At 44.4% G+C, this 24,152-nt stretch overlaps 1 protein-coding gene across 1 annotated transcript in view; it reads right to left on the bottom strand.

Moving 5' to 3' along the window:
- si:dkey-32e6.6 (extracellular matrix protein 2) overlaps positions 1–23,909 on the bottom strand; it is a 45,579-nt gene extending 21,670 nt beyond the window's left edge. Inside the window, exons 1-8 of the mRNA XM_029621440.2 lie at positions 21,897–23,909; positions 21,487–21,704; positions 20,443–20,655; positions 20,155–20,341; positions 10,668–10,783; positions 7,808–7,940; positions 7,393–7,550; positions 7,140–7,279 (exon numbers count right to left, since the gene is read on the bottom strand). Of these exons, the coding sequence (XP_029477300.1) occupies positions 7,140–7,279; positions 7,393–7,550; positions 7,808–7,940; positions 10,668–10,783; positions 20,155–20,341; positions 20,443–20,655; positions 21,487–21,704; positions 21,897–22,227 (1,496 nt within the window). The 5' untranslated portion in view covers positions 22,228–23,909. The remainder of the gene's footprint in view (positions 1–7,139; positions 7,280–7,392; positions 7,551–7,807; positions 7,941–10,667; positions 10,784–20,154; positions 20,342–20,442; positions 20,656–21,486; positions 21,705–21,896) is intronic.
- Between the last annotated feature and the right edge of the window lie 243 nt (positions 23,910–24,152).

Raw genomic sequence — 24,152 nt, 5'->3', positions numbered from 1 at the left:
CCCTAAACAGAGAGTACACAGTGGCAGAATACCTGACCACTGTGACTGGCCCTAAACAGAGAGTACACAGTGGCAGAATACCTGACCACTGTGACTGGCCCTAAACAGAGAGTACACAGTGGCAGAATACCTGACCACTGTGACTGGCCCCAAACAGAGCGTGTGGCAGAATACCTGACCACTGTGAAACAGAGAGTACACAGTGGCAGAATACCTGACCACTGTGACTGGCCCTAAACAGAGTACACAGTGGCAGAATACCTGACCACTGTGACTGACCCCAAACAGAGAGTACACAGTGGCAGAATACCTGACCACTGTGACTGACCCTAAACAGAGAGTACAGTGGCAGAATACCTGACCACTGTGACTGACCCCTAAACAGAGAGTACACAGGGCAGAATACACCACTGTGACTGGCCCCCTAAACAGAGAGTACACAGTGGCAGAACACCTGACCACTGTGACTGGCCCTAAACAGAGAGTACACAGTGGCAGAATACCTGACCACTGTGACTGGCCCTAAACAGAGAGTACACAGTGGCAGAATACCTGACCACTGTGACTGACCCTAAACAGAGAGTACACAGTGGCAGAATACCTGACCACTGTGACTGACCCTAAACAGAGAGTACACAGTGGCAGAATACCTGACCACTGTGACTGACCCTAAACAGAGAGTACACAGTGGCAGAATACCTGACCACTGTGACTGTCCCTAAACAGAGAGTACACAGTGGCAGAATACCTGACCACTGTGACTGGCCCTAAACAGAGAGTACACAGTGGCAGAATACCTGACCACTGTGACTGACACAAACTTAAGGAAAGCGTTGACTATATACAGACTCAATGAGCATAACCTTGCTATTGAGAAAGGCCGCCGTAGGCAGACATAGCCTGTCTTCTCTTGAGAGCCATGTGCTCACTGCCCACAAAATGAGGTGGAAACTGAGCTGCACTTCCTAACCTCCTGCCCAATGTATGACACATATTTCCCTCAGATTACACAGATCCACAAAGAATTTGAAAACAAACCCAATTTTGATATACTCCCAAATCTACTGGGTGAAATTCCACAGTGTGCCATCACTGCAGCAAGATTTGTGACCTGTTGCCACAAGAAAAGGGCAACCAGTGAAGAACAAACACCATTGTAAATACAACCCATATTTATGTTAATTTATTTTCCCTTTTGTACTTTAACGATTTTCACATCGTTACAACACTGTATATATGCATAATATGACACTTGTAATGTCTATATTCTTTTGGAACTTCTGTGAGTGTAATGTTTGCTGTTGTCACTTCTTTTATTATCAACTGCATTTGCTTTGACAATGTTAACAGTTGTTTCCCATGCCAATTGAGAGATATACAGAGAGACATAGAGAGATACATAGACAGAGACATGGAGCGAGACAGAGACACGGAGCGAGACAGAGACACGGAGAGACAGAGACACGGAGAGAGACACGGAGAGAGACAGAGACACGGAGAGAGACACGGAGAGAGACAGAGACACGGAGAGAGACAGAGACACGGAGAGAGACAGAGACACGGAGAGAGACAGAGACACGGAGAGAGACAGAGACACGGAGAGAGACAGAGACACGGAGAGAGACAGAGACACGGAGAGAGACAGAGACACGGAGAGACACGGAGAGAGACAGAGACACGGAGGGAGACAGAGACACGGAGAGAGACAGACACGGAGAGAGACAGACACGGAGAGAGACAGAGACATGGAGAGAGACTTGGAGAGAGACAGAGACATGGAGAGAGACAGAGACATGGAGCGAGACAGAGACACGGAGCGAGACAGAGACTCGGAGAGACAGAGACACGGAGAGAGACACGGAGAGAGACAGAGACACGGAGAGAGACACGGAGAGAGACAGAGACACGGAGAGAGACAGAGACACGGAGAGAGACAGAGACACGGAGAGAGACAGAGACACGGAGAGAGACAGAGACACGGAGAGACACGGAGAGACACGGAGAGAGGGAGAGACACGGAGAGAGACAGAGACACGGAGAGAGACAGAGACACGGAGAGAGACAGAGACACGGAGAGAGACAGAGACACGGAGAGAGACAGAGACATGGAGAGAGACTTGGAGAGAGACAGAGACATGGAGAGAGACAGAGACATGGAGCGAGACAGAGACACGGAGCGAGACAGAGACTCGGAGAGAGACACGGAGAGAGACAGAGACACGGAGAGAGACAGAGACACGGAGAGAGACACGGAGAGAGACAGAGACACGGAGAGAGACAGAGACACGGGAGAGAGACAGAGACACGGAGAGAGACAGAGACACGGAGAGAGACAGAGACACGGAGAGAGACAGAGACACGGAGAGAGACAGAGACACGGAGAGAGAGACAGGAGACACGGAGAGAGACAGAGACACGGAGAGACACGGAGAGACGGAGAGAGACAGACACGGAGAGAGACAGAGACATGGAGAGAGACTTGGAGAGAGACAGAGACATGGAGAGAGACAGAGACATGGAGCGAGACAGAGACACGGAGCGAGACAGAGACTCGGAGAGACAGAGACACGGAGAGAGACACGGAGAGAGACAGAGACACGGAGAGAGACACGGAGAGAGACAGAGACACGGAGAGAGACAGAGACACGGAGAGAGACAGAGACACGGAGAGAGACAGAGACACGGAGAGAGACAGAGACACGGAGAGAGACAGAGACACGGAGAGAGACTTGGAGAGAGACAGAGACATGGAGAGAGACAGAGACATGGAGAGAGACTTGGAGAGAGACAGAGACACGGAGAGAGACAGAGACACGGAGAGAGACAGAGACACGGAGAGAGACAGAGACACGGAGAGAGACAGAGACACGGAGAGAGACAGAGACACGGAGAGAGACAGAGACACGGAGAGAGACATGGAGAGAGACATGGAGAGAGACAGAGACATGGAGAGACATGGAGAGACATGGAGAGAGACAGAGACATGGAGAGAGACAGAGACACGGAGAGAGACGGAGACACGGAGAGAGACAGAGACACGGAGAGAGACAGAGACACGGAGAGAGACAGAGACACGGAGAGAGACAGAGACACGGAGAGAGACAGAGACACGGAGAGAGACAGAGACACGGAGAGAGACAGAGACACGGAGAGAGACAGAGACACGGAGAGAGACAGAGACACGGAGAGAGACAGAGACACGGAGAGAGACAGAGACACGGAGAGAGACAGAGACACGGAGAGAGACTTGGATAGAGACAGAGACAGAGAGACAGAGACAGAGACACGGAGAGAGACAGAGACACGGAGAGAGACAGAGACAGAGAGAGACAGAGACACGGAGAGAGACAGAGACACGGAGAGAGACAGAGACACGGAGAGAGACAGAGACACGGAGAGAGACAGAGACACGGAGAGAGACAGAGACACGGAGAGAGACAGAGACACAGAGACATGAGAGAGACAGAGACATGGATAGAGACAGAGACACGGAGAGAGACAGAGACAGAGACACGGAGAGAGACAGAGACACGGAGAGAGACAGAGACACGGAGAGAGACAGAGACAGAGACATGGAGAGAGACAGAGACAGAGACATGGAGAGAGACACGGAGAGAGACAGAGACACGGAGAGAGACAGAGACACGGAGAGAGACAGAGACACGGAGAGAGACAGAGACACGGAGAGAGACAGAGACATGGAGAGAGACTTGGATAGAGACAGAGACACGGAGAGAGACAGAGACAGAGACACGGAGAGAGATAGAGACAGAGACACGGAGAGAGACAGAGACACGGAGAGAGACAGAGACACGGAGAGAGACAGAGACACGGAGAGAGACAGAGACACGGAGAGAGACAGAGACACGGAGAGAGACAGAGACACGGAGAGAGACAGAGACACGGAGAGAGACAGAGACATGGAGAGAGACTTGGATAGAGACAGAGACACGGAGAGAGACAGAGACAGAGACACGGAGAGAGACAGAGACACGGAGAGAGACAGAGACACGGAGAGAGACAGAGACACGGAGAGAGACAGAGACACGGAGAGAGACAGAGACACGGAGAGAGACAGAGACACGGAGAGAGACAGAGACACGGAGAGAGACAGAGACACGGAGAGAGACAGAGACATGGAGAGAGACATGGAGAGAGACAGAGACATGGAGAGAGACAGAGACATGGAGAGAGACAGAGACATGGAGAGAGACTTGGAGAGAGACAGAGACATGGAGAGAGACAGAGACAGAGACATGGAGAGAGACAGAGACATGGAGAGAGACAGAGACATTGAAAGGAAGAGCGAAGAGAAAGAGAGAGGAAGAGTGAAACAAAAGACAGACTGAGACCCAGACAGAGGTGAAAGAACTGTGGTGAATGAAAGAGAAGCTTTAATACAGAAATACTCTTCTTTATCCACTAAGCTCAGGAGGGGAAATTAGAAAAAGATTGCCAAGAAAAGTAATATTTAACACACATACACGCACGCACACAAAACACACACGCATGCACACACACACACACAATGGCACACGAGTTCAGATACAAAGTTCAGTTTATGTGGGAGAACAGAACGACCTGAAGCCCAGGCAGTCTCAGGAGCAAACCAGGGTTGGGGTCAATTCCATTTCAATTCAGGAAGTACACGGAAATTCCAATTCCAATTCTTTTCAATGCTTTTCAATAAGAAACATTTGGAATTGGAATTCGGTTTACTTTCTGAATTGACTAATTGAAATGGAATTGTCCCCAACCCTGGCACAAACTCATGCACACACCCCTCACCTCTGATCCCCAGACTCGGGTGACATACTGACTCCACTCAATGAAAACATTGAGGAGCAAAGTGGGAAAATCAGTCTCCAAGCATTATGTCAGTATGGACTAGGTCACAAGGTGTGAGAAAAGTCCTCTTTCTTACTTATCGCCAGACGCACTACTTATCGCCAGACACACACGTCTCTCCCTCTCTCAACAGAGCTCTGCTTGCCACACTATTGCTGTTGTATTAGTCGGGCCTGGCCTTCATTTACCTTCATAAACCTGTCAGATGGCCCGAACTCTAACCATGTATCTAACCTCTGACCTCTACTAACCCCTACCTACAGTAGGTGCCCTACCCAATTAACCCCTGACCTTATTAACCCATGGGCCCTGACGCTAAACACAGCCAATAGGCATCCAGGAAGTACCTGATAGGTTTATCTGTTTTACATTACTGGTACTTTGGCAACATTATGCAAACACACAGTTTCTCTCTGCCTTTCTTCATCCTCCCTTCTGCTCTCTTCACTCTCCTCCCTTCTGCTCTCTTCACCCTCCTCCCTTCTGCTCTCTTCACCCTCCTCCCTTCTGCTCTCTTCACCCTCCTCCCTTCTGCTCTCTTCACCCTCCTCCCTTCTGCTCTCTTCACCCTCCTCCCTTCTGCTTTCTTCACCCTCCTCCCTTCTGCTTTCTTCACCCTCCCTTCTGCCTTTCTTCACCCTCCCTTCTGCCTTTCTTCATCCTTCCTTCTGCTCTCTTCATCCTCCCTTCTGCTCTCTTCACCCTCCTCCCTTCTGCTCTCTTCACCCTCCTCCCTTCTGCTCTCTTCACCCTCCTCCCTTCTGCTCTCTTCACCCTCCTCCCTTCTGCTTTCTTCACCCTCCTCCCTTCTGCTTTCTTCACCCTCCTCCCTTCTGCTTTCTTCATCCTTCCTTCTGCTCTCTTCATCCTCCTCCCTTCTGCTCTCTTCACCCTCCCTTCTGCTCTCTTCACCCTCCTCCCTTCTGCTCTCTTCACCCTCCTCCCTTCTGCTCTCTTCACCCTCCTCCCTTCTGCTCTCTTCACCCTCCTCCCTTCTGCTCTCTTCACTCTCCTCCCTTCTGCTCTCTTCACCCTCCTCCCTTCTGCTCTCTTCACCCTCCTCCCTTCTGCCTTTCTTCACCCTCCTCCCTTCTGCTCTCTTCACCCTCCTCCCTTCTGCTCTCTTCATCCTCCTCCCTTCTGCTCTCTTCACCCTCCTCCCTTCTGCTCTCTTCATCCTCCCTTCTGCTCTCTTCATCCTCCCTTCTGCTTTCTTCATCCTCCCTTCTGCTCTCTTCATCCTCCCTTCTGCTCTCTTCATCCTCCCTTCTGCTCTCTTCATCCTCCCTTCTGCTCTCTTCCTCCTCCCTTCTGCTCTCTTCATCCTCCCTTCTGCTCTCTTCATCCTCCCTTCTGCTCTCTTCATCCTCCTCCCTTCTGCTTTCTTCATCCTCCTCCCTTCTGCTCTCTTCATCCTCCTCCCTTCTGCTCTCTTCATCCTCCTCCCTTCTGCTCTCTTCATCCTCCTCCCTTCTGCTCTCTTCATCCTCCTCCCTTCTGCTCTCTTCATCCTCCTCCCTTCTGCTCTCTTCATCCTCCCTTCTGCTCTCTTCTCATCCCTTTTCTTGCTGCCTTTTCCCTTTCTCCCTTCTTTTCCTCACCACTCTCACACACCCTTTCTTTCTCTCTGTGTGTATTTTTTCTCCCGAAGCTCTTGCTGTGGTTCGCAAGGATCCCACGGAGCAAGGGATAAACCCACTGGAATTCACTATATTTAAACAAGACACACACACACACAAAACACCCTTTCCTTCCTCCTTCCCTCCTTCCCTCCATCACATATTTGTTCTCCTGAGTACACAGGGTCAGTTGTCACAGTCTATCGGACTCACATGCGTGTGTGTGTGTGTGTAGCTGTCAAGATAATAATGACAGGTTTGAACCCTGTGTACTGTATTGATGCTTATCTGACTAAACAGCAGGAATTCACACACATATGCGTGTGTACATCAGCACAAGCAGGAGAGTAATGATTTTACATCAAACAGAACAAATCAGGAAAATCTGAGGTGCTGATTCTCAAGCACAGCACACCCTCCGGTGGGTGATGTAGGTACTACAAAACATTCTATAACAAATGGTGTTTGTTTCATTAATCAATTGTTGATATAGTCCCAAAATGTTTTGCATGTCAGCAATCAAGTTTTCGAGATATATAACTTTCGAAATTCAGAAATACAGCCCGTATGATGCTTTTCGTGTCATATGATCCTGCATTCATTCATTTTTGGAATGGGTGGGTGAATGGATTGATTGATTCTTTTCTTAATTAATTTCTTAATTGAACTCACGTTAGTTTGACCCAGGCCCGGTTTGAGATGCTGCCCTCATGCAGCAGGTTGTGACTAAGGTCTAAAACTCTCAGTTTGGCCAATTCACTCAGAACCCCCTCTGGTACCTCCTGTAACTGGTTATCACGCATCCTCAGCTCCTACACACACACACACACACACACACACACACACACATTTAGTCGCACATAATATAGAAACACACAAGAATGTATTGTAAGAATGTTCTAGATGGTGATGAGGAAACTCTGACCTGTAGGGAACGGGGCAGGCCGAGGGGGAGGGAGCGGAACCTGTTCATGTCCAAGCACAGGTACTGGACCCTCTTCAGCGGCTTGAAGGTCAAAGGGGACACGTTGCCGTCATGGAAAAGGTTCTCCTCTAGCTCCAGAGACAACAGATGGAACAGACCTGGGACGCACACACACACACATAAACACGCACACAAAAACACACATACGCACGCACACACACAAACGTAAACACACACACACATACAGATAAACACACACAAACACACGCACACATACACACACACAAACACACGCACATACACACACAAACATACACACATACACAAACTGATGATACTTATGAGTGTCACAAAGAAGTGTGTGTGTTATTTACGGGGGGGTTAAATCAACCTTGGACCTCTCTCCAACACACACCTTTGAAGCTGTAAGGGGTGAGTCTGGTCATCTTGTTGCCATTCATCGTGAGCTCCCCCAGTGAAGGTGGCAGCAGGGGGATCCGTGTCAGCTGGTTATCATCGAGGTTGAGCCTCCTCAGCCGGGTCAGATTCTACCAGGGAGATAAAACAAGAGGAGGAGAAAAACAACGGTTTAGATTACTGTTAAAAATGGTCATTTTCTGGAAATCTAGCTTGACCCTGATCTTTATTTAGTGCATGTATCGGTCTGGTCTGTTTGATCTGTACCCAGTGAAAGCAGTGAGCTGTGTCAGTCGCCCAGTAACTCCGCCCTGTTCCTCCTGCCTCTGTCATTAGTGGATGAACGAATATCATGAAATAATTCATTCTTAAAATAATCTCTTCGTCTCAATCCCATTGGCTGTAGTCATGTACTGTATTTCACTTATTTCACACACACACACACTTAGCTGATCACTTACAGTTCTTGACAATTTCTGAAACTATGGCTCCTTTTCTCTAGACTCTACACACAACCCCAAAACACACACACAACCCCAAAACACACACACATGCAAAACATCACACATCTCTTACAAAATATATTTTGCATCAAAACTCTCCACACAAACCAATCGATTAGCTCTTATACACGCCAACTACACAAGGAGGTGACAAATGTAAAACATTACTCTCGTCTTTTGCAGGTTCAGTGTGCAGTGGAGTCCACAACAGTTTGTCATAGCACTCACACGTACATGTATGTGCACAGATATATACAGTATGTATACATATTCAGTATATATTTACCCTAGAAACAGAAGCATAAAATGAATTTCTTTCTCAAAACATTGTATTTTAATCCAGATTTCAGGATGAACAGTAACAGACAAAACACATACAATAGAAGATAAACACATAGGTTTGTTACTATAAAGAAAAAAAACAATTAGGGTGCATCCTGTCTCCTATTTGGGTCTGATTACAATGCCACATCAACATCACAAGTGATCTCTCTGGCTAAACAGCGGGGGAAGCAGCATCTGGACTGGCGTATCCAGCCCTGGCATGTCCCCTCGTCTATGTCACCACAGGCCTCTTCCATCGCCTGGAAAAGGGGTATGCAGTGATGAGGTTGCTGATCATATACCTTCCGACGCCATGCCGAAAATAACTCTTCTATTGGGTTTAGAAATGGAGAATATGGTGGCAGGTTGAGCATCAGCTTGCGGATGGTCAATTAACCAATTGCGGACCAGAGCAGCCCGGTGGAAACTTATGTTGTCCTAGATGACAACAACCCTGGACTGCTCTGGCCCATTCCTCTGGTCACTATGTGTTGTTCCTGCTCTGGCCCATTCCTCTGGTCACTATGTGTTGTTCCTGCTCTGCTGTGAACAGCCGGTTTCTTCCTCCATTGAAAGATCGTCTAGCAATTCTGCCAAAACATGATGTGAATGGTTAGGGTGCAGGATTTCTTTCAGTAGGAAATTAAATGTCACTGTAGTGCTGTAAGTACAGTAACATGGTATGGAGGGTAGGTTTACTTACCTGTTCTCATTTAGAAATGTCCAGATGATACTAGATGCAGTGTAGTAGCTCAAGTTAGGCTGGACCCTCTGCCCAGCCTCCCTGAAACTCAAACCATGGTTGACCACATAATCAACCAAAGTGGCCCGGATCTCATTGTTTTCCTTCCTCCTCTTCCTTGTCCCACTCCACATCCTCGTCCTCTTCCCCCTCCTCGTCCTTGTCCGTGTCCTCGTCATCTCACTCCTCTTCCTCTAACTCTCTCTCCTTTAATTGGCCTCCATTGTTGTCCAAACCAAGAAACGTAACCTGAAGCCTATTTATAGTGCTCAAGCTCTGATTTCTAAGTGAAGAAATTAGCTATAAGTGTTTTCATATGTGAGCACTGGGTTTAGGTATTCGGTAAATGAGTGTGACATTTGGTATGGCAGTGTTTTCCAAACGAAACATAAGACCTGTTAGTTTTGAATGATGTGTCTAATGTAAATAACTGTAGTATTTTGCGATAAGTGTGTTTAACAATTGCAAACTGAGTGAAAAGCACATAATGTGCTTGCAGTTTTGCAGACTTGGTATGAAGATCAGGTACATGAGTTAATGGTTTCACCGAGAGTGCCTCAAGTACCACATTTAAGTGTGTAAGAGATTGTGAAAAGCTGTAAGAGGAGCCAGGACACCAGAGTGTGTTCCTGCTGTAGTCTGTTAGCCAGTTACCAGCTGCTATTATAGAGTATACATGTACTGACTCAGTTACTGTCAGCCAGTTACCACCTGCTATTATAGAGTATACAGACTCAGCTACTGTCAGCCAGTTACCACCTGCTATTATAGAGTATACATGTACTGACTCAGTTACTGTCAGCCAGTTACCAGCTGCTATTATAGAGTATACATGTACTGACTCAGTTACTGTCAGCCAGTTACCAGCTGCTATTATAGAATACAGACTCACCTACTGACAGCCAGTTACCATCTGCTAGTATACTGACTCAGTTACTGTGAACAAGTTACCATCTACTGTTATAGGAATATACTGACTCAGCTACTGTCAGCCAGTTACCATCTACTGTTATAGGAATATACTGACTCAGTTACTGTCAACCAGTTACCATCTACTGTTATAAGAATATGCTGACTCATGCAAGACTGTTCTGGTCATTTAGCAGATGCATCTAGAACCCCCAACCCTTACTCTCCAGCAGGTCAATCATACAACATGGTAGTGGTGAAAATCTGGTGAGACTCTCCAGCAGGTCAATCATACAACATGGTAGTGGTGAAAATCTGGTGAGACTCTCCAGCAGGTCAATCATACAACATGGTAGTGGTGAAAATCTGGTGAGACTTACAGAGAAGAGGTGGTGGCTGAGTGAGTCGTCATCCAGTCGGTTTTTGCTCAGATCTATACTCTCCAGGTTGGGAAGACCAGAGAAACCCCGCGAGGCAATAAGACTGATGTTGTTCTCTGTCAGGCACACATATAGAGGTACAATCACACTAACATTTACAATAATATACACACTGACCTATACACTAATATACACTCTAATATACATACTAATATATACACTGACATATACACAATAATATACACACTAATATACACACTGACCTATACACTAATATACACACTGACATATACACAGTGAAATAAACACCGATATGCACACTGACATATACATTAATATACACACTAATATACAGTTGAAGTCGGAAGTTTACATTCACCATAGCCAAATACATTTAAACTCAGTTTTTCACTATTCCTGACATTTAATCCTAGCAAAAATTCCCTGTCTGAGGTCAGTTAGGATCACCACTTTATTTTAAGAATGTAAAAATGTCAGAATTATTTATTTATTTTATATTACCTTTATTTAACCAGGTAGGCCAGTTGAGAACAAGTTCTCATTTACAACTGCGACCTGGCCAAGATAAAGCAAAGCAGCGCGACACAAACAGCAACACAGAGTTACACATGGAATAAACAAGCATACAGTCAATAACACAATAGAAAAAAAATAGTCTATATACAGTGTGTGCAAATGGTGTGAGGAGGTAGGCAATAAATAGGCCATAGTAGCAAGTAATTACAATTTAGCAAATTAACGCTGGAGTGATAGATGAGCAGATGGTGATGTGCAAGTAGAAATACTGGTGTGCAAAAGAGCAGAAAAGTTTTTAAAAACTATGTGGGGATGAGGTAGGTAGATTGGATGGCCTGTTTACAGATGGGCTATGTACAGCTGCAGCGATTGGTTAGCTGCTCAGATAGTTGATGTTTAAAGTTAGTGAGGGAAATATAAGTCTCCAGCTTCAGCGATTTTTTCAATTCGTTCCAATCATTGGCAGCAGAGAACTGGAAAGAAAGGCGGCCAAAAGAGGTGTTGGCTTTGGGGATGACCAGTGAGATAAACCTGCTGGAGCGCGTGTTATTGGTGGTGTTGTTGTCGTGACTAGTGAACTGAGATAAGGTTGCGCTTTACCTTTTAAAAATAGTAGAGTGAATGATTTATTTCAGCTTTTATTTATTTCATCACATTCCCAGTGGGTCAGAAGTTTACATAAACTCAAATAGTATTTGGTAGCATTGCCATTAAATTGTTTAACTTGGGTCAAACTTTTCGGGTAGCCATCCACAACCTTCCCACAATAAGTTGGGTAAATTTGGCCCATTCCTCCTGACAGAGCTGGTGTAACTGAGTCAGGTTTGTAGGCCTCCTTGCTCGCACATGCTTTTTCAGTTCTGCCCACAAGTTTCCTATAGGATTGAGGTCAGGGCTTTGTGATAGCCACTCCGATACCTTGACTTTGTTGTCCTTAAGACATTTTGCCACAACTTTGGAAGTATGCTTGGGGTCATTGTCCATTTGGAAGACCCATTTGCGACCAAGCTTTAAGTTCCTGACTGATTTCTTCAGATGTTGCTTCAATATATCCACATAATTTTCCTACCTCATGAAGCCATCTATTTTGTGAGGTGCACCAGTCCCTCCTGCAGCAAAGCACCCCCACAACATGATGCTGCCAGCCCCATGCTTCACGGTTGGCATGGTGTTCTTCGGCTTGCAAGCGTCCCCCTTTTTCCTCCAAACATAACGATGGTCATTACGGCCAAACAGTTCTATTTTTGCTTCATCAGACCTTTTTTCTCCAAAAAGTAGGATCTTTGTCCCCATGTGCAGTTACAAACCGTAGACTGGCTTTTTAATGGTGGTTTTGGAGCAGTGGCTTCTTCCTTGCTGAGCGGCCTTTCAGGTTATGTCGACATAGGACTCGTTTTTACTGTGGATATAGATACTTTTGTACCTGTTTCCTCCAGCATCTTCACAAGGTCCTTTGCTGTTGTTCTGGGATTGATTTTCACTTTTCATACCAAAGTACGTTAATCTCTAGGAAACAGAACTGAGCGGTATGACGGCTGCATGGTCCCATGGTGTTTATACTTGCGTACTATTGTTTGTTCATATGAACGTGGCACCTTCAGGCATTTAGAAATTGCTCCAAAGGATGAACCAGACTTGTTGAGGTGTACCATTTTTTTCTGAGGTCTTGGCTGATTTCTTTAGATTTTCCCATGATGTCAAGCAAAGAGGCACTGAGTTTGAAGGTAGGCCTTGAAATACATCCACAGGTACACATCCAATGTACTCAAATTATGTCAATTAGCCTATCAGAAGCTTCTAAAGCCATGAAATCATTTTCTGGTATTTTCCAAGCTGTTTAAAGGCACAGTCCACTTAGTGTATGTAAACTTCTGACCCACTGGAATTGTGATACTGTGAGTTATAAGTAAAATACACACTTCTTCCGTGGCCTCCAACTGCTCTTAAATGCAAGTAAAACTAAATGCATACTCTTCAACCAATCGCTGCCCGCACCCACCCGCCCGTCTAGCATCACTACTCTGGATGGTTCTGACTTAGAATATGTGGACAACTACAAATACCTAGGTGTCTGGTTAGACTGTGTCATGACGTGGCCCTCTTTGGGTATAGCGTGCCTTCCCCCTCTCTGTCTCGCCTACACCCAGGCTGCTGTTATCTCAGGTCATAGATTCCTGGAGGAGACTCTCTTCCTCATGGCCAGACAGTATAGAGAGAGAGAAGGTTTCACAGGAGAACAAAGGAACTTCTTCTCCAGCATAGAACTTGAGAACTGAACAATGTACAAGTTTTGGAGAAGATGTACACAGTCGGGGAAGAATCCAGCTACGACCGGTCCATTTTGTTTAATGTTTGTGAAACTCATGAGAGACAATACAGCCACATTACCATAACTCTGTTTATGCAAGAGTCTCAGTTATGAGGCTTGTATCTAATTGTTGTATAAAATGAAAGAGTAAAGATTAAACTATTTGTGATTAAAGATTAAACTAATGATGTAATGTGATTATAAACGGTTTAATGAAAGGGAACCCAATTCCCTTTAAACTTAACTAAGTCATTGGCCCGCCCCATGAGCACAGACATTGATCTGGCATCATGGGACAGCCTTTTTCTGCTCTTTCGAATATAACCCCCACCTGGAGAATCATCTTCAAACCAGCTTACCTCGATAACTGAGAGGGCTAAGGTTTGAGTAGATTGCTGAATTCTTAACCATACCACGAGACTATTGATACTGACAGAATAAGAACAAATCTTTGATGCTAATTACTAGTCTGCAGCTAGGAATTCTGTACCATTGAACGCAAAGACCGACAACCGCCGAAACATCTATCTACAAGAACATTTCTGAAATGGGACTCTGAAGTATCCATACTAACCACGAGAGACGATCAGACAAACTCTCCAACAGAAAGACGGACGATTCCAACAGAGATCACGACGACACACTGAGCGTAAATATATATTGAATGCATTTATTCCCGAATGAGTGACCGTTCATGTGCAAAGGATTAGCATTTCAATTAATATAATTATCAATTGTGTAGTGAATAATTTGCATAATTCCCGCCTTTCTCAGTCGACCCCCACTTCACTTTTGTCCACCAAGCCGCAATGCTGGTTTATCCCACTAGGGAAACTCCGCTATCGTTTCCTTGTAACTATTGTAACTATTCCTTGTAACTATCTGTTTGTTTCTTTATGCATTTCTGTGATTATTTAGTTAGTAAATAAATGATTTAAGACAATTAATGTGTGGATGATTCATTGGTGAAGACTGGGTTCGTGCAGATAACCAAAAATGTACGATGTTTGGAATGAGACTAACGTGAGGTAATGAATAATTAATTAATTAGAAGACTAATTGATCAGATATTAAAATAGCGGAAAGTTATATTAGGAAAATTATAACTTTGTAATCTGAATATTTTCCTTGGTGCCCCGACTTCCTAGTTAATTACATTTACATGATTAAGTTAGTTTAATCACTGTTTATTATTTTTCGTGTTTTTTTTCTCTTGTTTGTGCATGCCTGTTAAATGTGGGTTGATGGGAGGGGGGGGGGATTAGGGGAATAGGGTGGGAAGTAAGGGTGCTTTCAGGGGGGGAGGGGTGGGTTGGATACTGCTCGGGTGTATGTGCTACATATGCTGATCGTGATGGCTTGGTGCGCTTTCTTACCTTTTTATTGAGTTACATGTTGTGCAGGCCACCATAGGAACTACAAACGAGAGGAGGGCTTACATTCACTTCCTGGAATGTCAAGGGTTTAAACTAAACAATTAAGAGAGGCAAGGTCCTAGCCCACTTGAAAGCACTCTTGTCTGATATTATATTTTTGCAAGAAACCCATCTGAAAAATAACTCTCATAGCAAACTTAATTGTAGGTGGGTGGGGCAAGTGTATCACTCTAACTTCTCTGCCAAAACGAGAGGCAGAGCGATTCTGGTACGGAAAGGAATTCCCTTTCTACACAAAACCACTATTGCGGATAAAGAGGGTTGTTATGTGATGGTAATAGGAGAAATCCACTCTACTTCAGTAACTCTACTAAATATCTATGGGCCAAACATTGATAACCCCTCTTTTTTCAAAAGAGTCCTTGCACTGATTCCAGATATCTCCCATACTAACCTGGTCATTGGAGGGGACCTTAACTGTGTGCTAGACCAATATCTGGATAGATCCTCTACCCGGCGAACCCCTACCTCCTATTCAAGCGAATTCTTGAATACCTACATAAAAAATTCTAACTTATTTGATATATATTTGATATATGGAGGATCGCTAACCCAACGGGTAGGGAATACTCCTTTTACTCTCATGTTCACAATGTTTACACTCGAATTGACTACTTTTTGGTGGATGCTAGACTACTCCCCTATACCTGTAATGTGAGGTATCATGATATTATAATCTCGGACCACAGTCCACTCACCTTCCCCCTGAGATTGGGTGACATTGTACCAAACGAGAGGGTCTGGAGGTTGAATCCTCAGCTCCTCACAGAACCAACATTCTGTGAATATCTTAAAGACCAAATTACATTTTTCTTTGATACCAACGACAACACAGAGACTTCCCCAGCATTATTGTGGGAAACACTGAAGGCTTATCTGAGAGGCTGTATCATCTCCTTTCAGGCTGCCAGGAGTAGGCAAAACAGAAGAAAAATGGAAGAACTGGAGGGACAAATTCACTTACTGGATAGGGAGAATGCTAGCCATCCATCTATGGAGAAACATAAAAAAATTACCTCTTTAAAATTTGAATATAATCAGATTCTCTCAGCTAAAATTGCTAAATCTTTTCTCTATGCTAAGCAAAAATATTTTGAGTTTGGTGACACACCACATAAATTACTCGCCAGACAACTTGAAAAATGTGAGTGACCGAATGATTCACAAAGTTAACTCTGCATCTGGGGAATTACTCTCTTCCCTCAAAGACATCAATGACAGATTCCGTCAGTTTTATGAGACTCTATATACATCTAAAGCGGATCCTAACCCCTTAATTATGCAAACATTTTTGGAGGACTGTAATCTTCCTGCCCTGAACAAGGAAGATTCTAACTTCCTGAATAAAGAAATATCTCTTGATGAAATTCGAGAAACAATTAAATCTCTAAAGAGTGGCAAGACCCCGGGCCCAGATGGATACCCTGGTGAATTCTATAAAACATTCATTAACATGCTCTCTCCCTACCTGCACAAAATGTTGGTTCAGGCCAATGAGGATGGAGCTCTCCCTTCTACTTTGGATGAAGCGTTCATTACAGTTATACATAAGAAGGGTAAGGATCCGGAAGAGGTAGGGTCATACAGACCAATATCTCTCCTTAATACAGACCAAGAGATTCTAGCAAAAACTCTGGCTAACAGGCTTAGCACTTTAATTGGCAAATTGGTCCATTCGGACCAGACCGGCTTTATCCCTAACAGAAACTCATTCTTCAATCTCAGGTGCCTCTTCAATATTATGTATTCTCAGTGGTTACCCAACGTGGACCTTGCCGTCATATCTCTTGACGCCGAAAAGGCCTTTGACCAAGTTGAGTGGCACTATCTACTCAAGGTCCTACAGAAATGTAATATTGGATATGGGTTCATAAATTGGATCCAGCTTTTATATAGGAACCCCTGTGCCAGAATACTCACTAACCAATCATTGTCACCCCGATTTAACCTTTACAGAGGGATAAGGCAGGGTTGTGCGCTGTCGCCTATGCTCTTCACCCTAATTATCGAACCTCTCGCTCAGACGATTAGATCTCATGCAGCAATACACGGCTATAATACTAAAGATACTCTAAATAAGATTTCCCTATACGCAGATGACATCCTCCTCTTTGTAACAGAACCCCAGGCTAGTATTCCAGCTTTTTCTTGATGTGATCAATTTGTTTGGTACCTTCTCGGTATACAGAATAAATTGGAACAAGAGTGAATTAATTCCCATACGGTCGCAAAACACCTCCTGGCTAGAACATCTCCCAGTTAAGTTACCTTCAGAAAAATGTACCTACCTAGGAATTGTAGTTACCAAAAAATACTCCTTACTATTTAAAGAGAATTTCCCCTCTGATGCAAAAACTCAAGGCAAACACAGTATTTTGGAGAACTCTACCAATTTCTCTGCTCGGAAGAATTAATGCCATTAAAATGGTCTTCCTCCCACAACTGCTCTACCTATACCAGAACATCCCAGTATTCATACCTAAATCCTTTCATAAACAACTGGACTCAATTATCAATCCTTTCATCTGGGATTATAAAACACACAGGATAGGTAAAAAACACCTCTGTAAATCCAAGATGGACGTAGGATTGTCTCTCCCAAATGTTATATTTTATTACTGGGCCGCTAACCTCCGTGCTGTTACGTTTCTGCTGGATGACGCACTTCCGTCATCCAGCTGACTTAGTATGGAGCGTGAGGAGTGTCACCCCTTCTCTATTGGGGCTGAGATTTTGTCACCTGTCAATCTGGAGATGTCACTTTTATTGTAACAATCCTATTATACATAGCACAGTCCGAATCTGGAAGCAAATTAAAGTCCACTTTGAGCTTAGACCAATGTCATTCATGCTCCCTGTCGCCAGGAATCCCTCCTTTGCCCCCTCTAACCTTGATAACACCTTTGAGCGATGGGGAGAGCTGGGGATAAGTACCATAGGGGATTTATACATAGAAGGGACCTTTGCTTCCTTTGAGTTGCTGAGGGAAACTTATAATTTTCCCAGAAGTAATTTTTTCAGATACCTACAAATTAGAGACTACGTTAGAAAACACCTCCCAACATTTGGGAATGCTAAACCTTCCATGTTTGACGGATGCATAAAAATATCCCCCACCTCAGACAAACTGATATCTCATCTATATGATGCTTTTCAATCTGTTACCACACCTTCTACAGATGCCATCAAGGCAAAATGGGAGGAAGAACTAGGGACTGACATTTCTGTGGCAGACTGGGAAGAGAGCTTGGAGTATATCCACACCTGCTCCATTAACTCCAGACATCGTCTCATACAATTCAAGGTATTACACAGATTACACTATTCCAAAACGAAACTGCATAGGATATTTCCTGATACATCCCCTACATGTGATAAATGTCAGACTGCGCAGGGTACACTACTCCACTGCTTTGCCCTATGCTCTAGCTTGCATGGTTATTGGTGTGGAATTTTTGGGATCCTCTCTGAAGTTTTGGAGACTTCAATAGACCCAGACCCGCTTCTGATAATCCTGGGAGTGTCTGAGTCCCTAAACGGATTAACCAACCGTTAAAGGGGGGGAATAAGTGGGGGGGGGGGGGACATCTACCCTCTTTCTTTCTACATGTCCTTGTTCTGTATGTCTGGGTCTTGTTGTTCCTGTCTGCTCTTTGATGTTTAGATAAGAATTGTATACCTGTCTTGTATACCTATACACCATTATTGTGTGTGTTCAATAAAAAGTATTTGAAACAGAAGCTAGTTTAATCACGTAATAATAATTACAGAGAATTTATTTGATAAAAATAAGTCTTCATTTTAATGATGCCAAAGACACGACAACTGTAAACTTTCCTTCCAGACTCACATTAAGCATCTCCAGTCCAATATTAAATCTAGAATCGGCTTCTTATTTCACAACAAAGCATCCTTCACTCATGCTGCCAAATATACCCTCGTAAAACTTACTATCCTACTGATCCTTGACTTCGGCGATGTCATTTACAAAATAGCCTCCAACACTCTACTCAGCAAATTGGATGCAGTCTAACACAGTTCCATCCGTTTTGTCACCAAAGCCCCATATATTACCCACCACAGCGACCAGTATGCTCTCGTTGGCTGGCCCTCACTTCATATTCGTCGCCAAACCCACTGGCTCCAGGTCATCTATATGTTTTTGCTAGGTAAAGCCCCGCCTTATCTCAGCTCACTGGTCACCATCGCAGCACCCACCCGTAACACGCGCTCCAGCAGATAATTTCACTGGTCATCCCCATAGCCAATTCCTCCCTTGGCCGCCTTTCCTTCCAGTTCTCTTCTGCCAATGACTGGAACAAATTGCAAAAATCACTGAAGCTGGAGTCTTATATCTCCCTCACTAACTTTAAGCATCAGCTGCCAGAGCAGCTTACCGATTATTGCACCTGTACACAGCCCATCTGTAAATAGCCCACCCAACTACCTCATTCCCATGTTATTTATTTTTTTGCTCCTTTGCACCCCAGTATCTCTACTTGCACATCTATCACTGTTGCTAATTGCTCAATTGTAATTAATTTATTGCCTTACCTCCCTAATCTTACTACATTTGCACGCACTGTATATAGATTTTCCATTGTATTATTGACTGTATGTTTGTTTATTCCATCTGTTACTCTGTGTTGTTTGTGTCGCACTGCTTTGCTTTATCTTGACCAGATCGCAGTTGTAATTGAACTTGTTCTCAACTAGCCTACCTGGTTAAATAAAGGTGTTCTCAACTAGCCTACCTGGTTAAATAAAGGTGTTCTCAACTAGCCTACCTGGTTAAATAAAGGTGAAATTAAAACGAAAAAAATACAAATCTGTCTGTTAATAATTGTTGGAACAATGACTTGCGTCATGCACAAAGTAGATGTCCTAACCGACTTGCCAAAACTATAGTTTTATAGTTATTTCCCACTATAATTTACAAATAAAATCATTATAAATCCTACAATGTGATTTACTGGATTTTTTTTTCTCATTTTGTCTGTCATAGTTGAAGTGTACCTATGATGAAAATTACAGACCTCTCTCATCTTTTTAAGTGGGAGAACTTGCACAATTGGTGGCTGACTAAATACTTTTTTGCCCCACTGTACATACTCACTAATGTCATAGATACACAATACATGATTTTATACAGTACATATTATCTTTTACAACACTCATTTCATATTACTCCCGCCCACCCGCTCACCTGCCAGGTCCAGGGTCGTGACCCCAAGGTCGGTGATGACTGGGAGGTGATTCATGCCAATACCCCTGCAGCTTATTTGTCCGTTAGACGTTTGACACGTCCCTGGGAGAGACTCTGTGAAGCTGGTCCTTGCTACTGTCTGATTGGTGGGAGACTCTGTCCCCTCTTCGTCCTCCTCCTCTTCCTCCTAGAAATACAAATAAAAATCATCAACATAATCATCATCATCATTATTGTCATCATCATGCTTTGCCTGATGAAAGGATCCTGTTCATTACGATTCCGCACCTCCTCCTCTTCCTCCTCTTCAGAATCATCTTCCTCTTCATCGTCTTCTTCATCTTCCTCCTCATCTTCCTCTTCCTCTGCCTTCTCTGTGTCCATCAGTCTGTCCTTATCACCGTGTAGTTCCTTTAGTATGGTCCTGAGAACACCTTCCTGTTCAGCTCCCCCATTTGTACCTCGCTTCTTCCAGCCAGGTAGGGGGCGCCCCAGACCTGCCTGCATGAGGGAAAAGGAAGAACCAATAGAAAAGGATGAATAATTCTTAAAAGGTTCTAAACTGACATATGGAATTGTTTTAAGATGGTCATACTATGAATCCTTTAGGTATTTGATTTGGAATTTTATGACCCCTTTAGGTATCCCACAATCTTTTAAATATTTTTAAAACTATTTGATCAAATATTGAATTTGGCCTTTGCTACTATAGCCCAGAGAAACGCATTGAATAACACACTCATAAATGGCAAAAAAGACAGTCAACAAAATAAATCATAAGAAGCAAGGTTTTAAAGTGTCTGACTTCTATCAAGGAGAGATAAGAAAGCTCAGGTAATATATATATATATATTTATTTTTTTACATACATATTTAACCCCTTTTTTGTTTGGCACAAAACTACCTTCATACTTTTTTTAACCGGTACCGATTACCTTCAGACAAGTCCTGTGACACGTGTGGGGGTCATAGAGCAAAACGGAGAACACCATCGTGTTCGTGAGAATCTCCCCTTTCCATAGTGTAGACCAAATGGTTTGGACGCTACAAACAGACGTTTTCACGTCAACTGTACCGACTTCAGATGAGTCCCCTGACACTTGTGGGGGTCCCCTTTCCATGGATTGATCAGAATAGTTTTTTAGGTCAAACCGTTCGGATGCTACAGACGTATTTGTGAGAAGACCGATTTCCGGGATGTTTCGCTCTAGCTCTGCCACCTTTCAACGCAGATGTGGAAATGTTACATCGGCGGATGTGGTAGATTAAGAAGCATCCAATGCAAAACACAGTGTGTCAATGAAGGAGAATTGAAGAGGTCTGTATACCTACCATTCTGTACGCAGTGGCCTCTACAGTTGCTGCATGTCTCCTTCCCGTCACTCCTCTCCTCCCTCTGCTCGCCTCCATCTCTCTGTCCTTTCTCATCTGCTCATCCCTCACCCTCTCCTCCTCCTCCCCCTCCTCTTCAATTCTTGGATTCTTGTCCTCCCTGTGTTTTTCCTGATCCCTGCCTTCTTCATCATTCGTTAATGAGGTGAGGGGTAGGGCTGAGAGAGACACTTAGATTTTAGAATTAGAGATTAAGGTTAAAATATATTTTAGAAAGGACATTTCAAGGATTTAGACTCTTAAAATCCTCACTGGTTTGGTGGATTGCACGTTTTTTTTTACAGACAGCTATGTCAACTATAGAGAGCACTCAGAGAATGCATAGAAGAGGCATACAGAGAATGACTCACCTGATGAAAGACATGTGGCGACCACAGGTACGTCTGACTCCGTAATAGCTGTACCTATCACAGTTGTTTCTGTAAGAGGTATGTCTGTCAGAGTTGGGACTGTGGCACGTGTGTCCATTATAGGAGTGTATGTGGCAGGTTGGTGGGTTGCTAGAGTCTCTGCATAGATTTTATCGGGTTCCCTCGCTTCATGTTCCATGGTCCATGTTCCATGCACATGTTCCACATCGTGTTGTACCTCATTTTCTATCTCGTGTTTTTGGGGGTTCAGAGTTAGAACGCCTACACTGAGAACACTCACACACAGACACAGAACCCAAAATCTCAGCATCGCCACGTCAGGTTTCTGGATCTGAGCCCACGGCTGGTCAAATCCAAAACCCAGGATTGGAGACTGTACTAGTCCAAGACAAACTAACTGGGATAGTCCAAGACAAACTAACTGGGATAGTTAGTCCAAGAAAAAAATGACTATAGACAAGGAAAAACTTTGAGACCTGGTCTGTGTTTCTGAAACCACCTCCAGTCCAGTCTTGGAGTAAAGAGAAGTAACAAAGATCCTCCTGAGTATAGCAGCACCCACAGAAGCAAAAATCAGGCAAAGAATAAACCTGCGAAGCAGAAGAGGAGACGTGGACAACAGAACTCCCAAGAGACTCCGGACTCCTTAAGCACACTCCCCAGAGGATACTGTACCAGCAGAACTAAAAGTGAGAGGTGAGAATGGATAGAGAGTGAGAAAAGAGGGGATGGAAGAGGAGAAGGAGGAGTGCACAGAGAGGAGAGAGAGAGGTGGGGAGAGTGAGAGAGAGGGGAAAAAAAGTATGTTCTCACATTCTAAACAAAGGCCTTCGTTCATCTCTCCAGAAAACACAGATCACCCCTCCTCTCCTGTCCTCTGCCCTCTCCTTTCCCCTTCTGTCCTCTCCTGCCCTCTCTAGTCCTGTCCTCATTGCCTTAAACTAACAAACACCTGGGTGGAGAGAGAGGTGGGGCGATAGAGAGAGTGAGAGAGAAAGAGAGAGAGGGGTGGGGGGAGAGAGTGAGAGAGGTGGGGAGATAGAGAGAGAGGTGGGGCGATAGAGAGAGTGAGAGAGAAAGAGAGAGATGGGTGGGGAGAGAGAGAGAGAGGTGAGGAGATACATTAAAGAGAGAGATGGGGAGAGAGAGAGAGGTGTGGAGAGAGAGGGGGGGTAGGGGGAGAGAGAGAAAGAAACAGGTGGGGAGAGGGAGAGACAGGAAGGGGGGCAACTAGAAAGAGAAATAGGGAGGGAAATAATCAGAAATGATCTTACACACAATGGTGAGGATGACATAATTTGTGTTTGCAGGAGACAGTGGTCTGTCATGCTATTTTGTCTGTCATAGACAAATGGGTTTGGTGGGGTGTTCCTGGTCGACATAGGGAGTAAGGATGAAGCTTCCCTCAGACTCTGATCTATGGTTAGTTTTTACAGGAGGCTGCTGAGGGGAGAACGGCTCATAATAATGTCAAGAACGGAGCAGATGGAATGGCATTAACCACATGGAAACCATGTGTTTGATGTATTTCTTATCATTTCACTAATTCCATTCCAGTCATTACCACGAGCCCATTCTCCCCAATTATGGTTCCACCAACCTCCTGTGTCAGTTTTGCGTTCTTTGAGCAAACTAATCCTGGATCTCTGCCTACATAAGAGAAAGCAGACAGTATCTGCTCTAGTTGGAGTCACCCCTGTCTGGCCTCCTTCCATTGGCATCTACAATATCTACGAAGGAGGTAAGACCATTTTAAAAATGAAAAATAGCCTTGTCAACACTGTAACACACATACAATTGCTAACAAACCCCATCTCCCTCAAACACACATATTATACAATCTCTGCATATATACAGCACACACACCAACACACACTGACTGAACCAAGCAGGTGCCACTTTTGTTGACCAACCTCACACTGCAGAGTGAAACTTGCTGACTGCCACTCTCTGTTTGCATAGTAAATACACACACACACACACACTGTATATATATTAGCTATGTGTATATGTCATTGCCAAGCACTTGCTCAGACGTCATCTGTTATAACCTCAGCAACACACACAAGCATCTTTACAATGTGTGTATATTCATCCCACACTGTATATCACAGACAACAACTATGCAGAGTTACAAGGTGTGAATTTACAGAAATATCAAATGATGTGAATATAAACCCTATATGATATTCTAGAGGAGTCCCAGGTCAAAAACCAACACAGCCACTACATGCC

Source organism: Oncorhynchus nerka, linkage group LG20, assembly GCF_034236695.1.
Source record: "Oncorhynchus nerka isolate Pitt River linkage group LG20, Oner_Uvic_2.0, whole genome shotgun sequence".
NCBI classification, from domain to species: Eukaryota; Metazoa; Chordata; class Actinopteri; order Salmoniformes; family Salmonidae; genus Oncorhynchus; species Oncorhynchus nerka.
This window is presented reverse-complemented; position numbering and strand designations above follow the sequence as displayed.